Raw genomic sequence first — 3,421 nt, 5'->3', positions numbered from 1 at the left:
CGTGCCTTTTCGGCGTGTTTTTTATTTCGGCCCGAAATAAAAATGGCCTTTTCGGCCGAAAATTTTCGGTGGCCGAAATTTCGGTGCACCCCTAATGCTTTGTGCATACCCTCATGCATATGTGGACATAGGCAAGGGTCGTGCCTGCGTTCCTATTCATGATTTAAATTAAGGGTCTGCTTTTCATCCGTGTACACCAATGGATTCCAACCATTGTGGTAGTCAGGGATTTTGCTGTGCAGACTGGCCGTGCGGACACAAATCTTTGGCCTGCACACAGACGTCCACAGAGTCTGCGCAGACCCTTGCAGACCTGGGAAGATGACGAAAATGACTTCACTCGACCTCAGTGGACATGCACATGCATAAATCATGAATAACCTCTAACCCAACCTCTGCCTCCTCTGTCCTGTAGCACTGTCCTCAACCGGGAGTTGGTGAACCCAGCCTCAATGAAACAGGCTTTGATCGCCTCTGCTCGCAGGCTACCAGGGGTCAACATGTTTGAGCAGGGCCACGGGAAGCTAGACCTGATCAGAGCTTACCAGATCCTCAACAGCTACAGACCTCAAGCCAGGTAAATGTCTCAGTGACATTAGTTGACAAAAACTGACATTAGGTCATGGATTCATAAACGTGCACACATAACAGCCAGATTCTGCTCTAGGGCTATATTAATCTAATAGTGTACAAAAATGCTGTCCAGCACATTTAGGCTTACACCCAACGGTTGTGAAACAATAAAGGTGCCCAGCCCTGATTGTGACAGGCTCAAACTAGCAAAGTCAGAGTTGCCCTTGATAGGAATACTCCACTGAAAATCAGTTTCTTGAGTATCAGATACTCACCACCTGTAGGTAGGGTAAAGCTAGGACTAAAAACTGGTCCTGGATTGTTCCAGGACTGTCCAGGACCACCACCACCAGCCCGCGGATACTCCACCAAGCCCACTCCATCGGCAATAAATAGAAATACTGTATATAGCAAGTGCAGACATTTCTTGTACACATTTCTACTTCTGTTACAGCCAGTTACTCTTAGTATTGTTGATGTTAAATAAGTTTTACATAAACACGTGGTGTTCTAGACATTTGTTCTCATGCTAGGGTATTGGTGTCTATGAAAAATAAATAAATTAAAAAAGGCAGGGTAAGGCATCTTCACTCCAGGGTAGGTGAAGGATGTGGGGATGTGAGTAGCATTGATGAGTATCAAGCAGTAGACAGCACAGTGAACAATGCTTGTCGATACTTCACTGAACTGATTTGAACATGCTACTGATCAGGTTTCACACAAATATCTGTGAATGGTGTTTGGGGGGCTTTTCTGCCCATGAGCGGGATTGGTAAGGTTTCTTGGTATCTTAATTCAGCCTGTACTATGATGGATCTCAGAATGCAGATTAGTTGGATGGGGCTGAGGGGCTTGTCAACACATGCCATGTCTCAGGTGAAAGGAAGCAATGGGCATCATTCATTTTAAAACAACATTTTCTGAGGTAACAGTTACAGGGACTTGCTATATTTATTAAATCCATATTACTATTACTGTCACATTATTGTAACCTGTCCTTGTCTGCTGCCAGTCTTTCTCCCAGCTACATTGACCTGACAGAGTGTCCATATATGTGGCCTTACTGCTCTCAGCCCATCTACTATGGTGGAATGCCCACCATCGTAAACGTGACCATTCTCAACGGCATGGGTGTCACCGGCAGGATTGTTGACAAGGTACACACACAAGACAACACAAACAGAGAAAAATCAGGTTTTATTGAATTAGCTGGTTCTCAGTAGAAAACACTCAATTTACTTAAAATAATTTTCTAAAATACTGTAGGAGGACAAATGAAAGACAGGTTTCGTCACTGACTGACCTGGTTTTGTGCCCTTTAACTGCTGAGTTGTTGAAATAAATCTATTTTCCCCTAAGGCTACTAACTTTGGCTCTCCCCTGTTTAGCCCATCTGGCAGCCCTACCTCCCCCAGAATGGCGACCACATCGATGTGGCTGTCTCCTATTCACCGGTGCTGTGGCCATGGGCCGGCTACCTGGCTGTGTCCATCTCTGTGGCCAAGAAGGCAGCATCATGGGAAGGGATAGCTCAAGGCCATGTGATGGTCACAGTAGCATCGCCTGCAGAGAATGATGTGAGTCACCGCCCTGAGCTCTGTTTTCTAAGCTGCTTTAGCATTGTCTGGCAGTGATGTCTGGCAAACTGCATGACTATCCCTTCAGAAACACATCCTCCAGATGTGGTCATTTCAGTTTGAAAGTGGATGTACAGTAAGACCAAGTTGTAGTACTACAAGTGGATTTTTATAGTGTCTCATAAAATGGAAATGTCAATGTTTACATTAGATTGATAAGATTTACAGTTGAACTGCCACTTTGAGCAGCAGAAGTTAGACCATTTTAAACATGGATTACTTCTATCCAAGCTCTCTGCTTCAAATGTTTATCCATTAATTTCATCTGATTATTTCAACTTTCATTCTTTGTATCTAACCACAGGGGTTGAAAGCCAGTGACTTCTGTGCCGGTGAATATTGTAGAGCAGGAAGTAGCAAAGATTAGAAAGGATGAGGTGAGGAAGGCTCTGGGGAGAATGAAGAGTGGAAAGGCTGTTGGTCCAGATGACATACCTGTGGAGGTGTGGAAGTGTCTAGGAGAGACAGCAGTGGAGTTTCTATCTAGTTTGTTCAACAGGATTTTAGAGAGTGAGAAGATGCCTGAGGAATGGAGGAGAAGTGTACTAGTGCCGATCTTTAAGAACAAGGGTGATGGAAAACTGTTCCAAAAACTGAAAACTGGATAATCCACAGTAAAGGCTTGATCACACCAGCCATGAAAATAAAACATTTTCACTGCAATTTCAGTGATGTATTCCAGTGTGTTGATTCAGTTATGGGAAGAAGCAAAGCTACAAGCATTTTCTTGTGAAGTTCTCCCTACATCTCAAGATTCAAATATTTCACAAGGATGAATTTTCGCACAGTGATATGATGGGGCCTCCTAAACCCTTGAAGAGTGCTGAGAGAGGAGCTATGTCCAGTAATCCATCCATCCCTATAGGGGCGATAGCAGAATGCTCAGAGACCAAAACCTCTATCTGCACAGCTTCATATGACAGTGGGGAAGTAAGAGAATGTGTGTGTGCTCATTTTGTCATGTAGGTGAACTCTAAGCTGCATTGTAGCAAGGATCACACTAACTCAGTGTGTACAGTATGTGCTTGTACATCTCTATATATAAATGTGCATGTGATTTATTATGTATGCATGCAGATGGAGTGGAAAATCACAGCAGTAAAGAGCTCAGACTTATGTTCACAAAACAAGTCCTGTGCACAGGAGCTCCCCACTCTTAGATCCCATCTGTCCCATAAAGAAGCGAGAGGGAGGGAAGTGGAACAGTGAGT

At 44.0% G+C, this 3,421-nt stretch overlaps 1 protein-coding gene across 1 annotated transcript in view; it reads left to right on the top strand.

Moving 5' to 3' along the window:
• mbtps1 (membrane-bound transcription factor peptidase, site 1) overlaps positions 1-3,421 on the top strand; it is a 37,515-nt gene that overhangs the window by 18,043 nt on the left and 16,051 nt on the right. The window contains exons 11-13 of the mRNA XM_020604299.1: positions 416-577; positions 1,586-1,730; positions 1,962-2,150. Coding sequence (XP_020459955.1) covers positions 416-577; positions 1,586-1,730; positions 1,962-2,150 — 496 coding nt within the window. The remainder of the gene's footprint in view (positions 1-415; positions 578-1,585; positions 1,731-1,961; positions 2,151-3,421) is intronic.

Source organism: Monopterus albus, unplaced genomic scaffold (genome assembly GCF_001952655.1).
Source record: "Monopterus albus unplaced genomic scaffold, M_albus_1.0 scaffold65.1, whole genome shotgun sequence".
NCBI classification, from domain to species: domain Eukaryota; kingdom Metazoa; phylum Chordata; class Actinopteri; order Synbranchiformes; family Synbranchidae; genus Monopterus; species Monopterus albus.
This window is presented reverse-complemented; position numbering and strand designations above follow the sequence as displayed.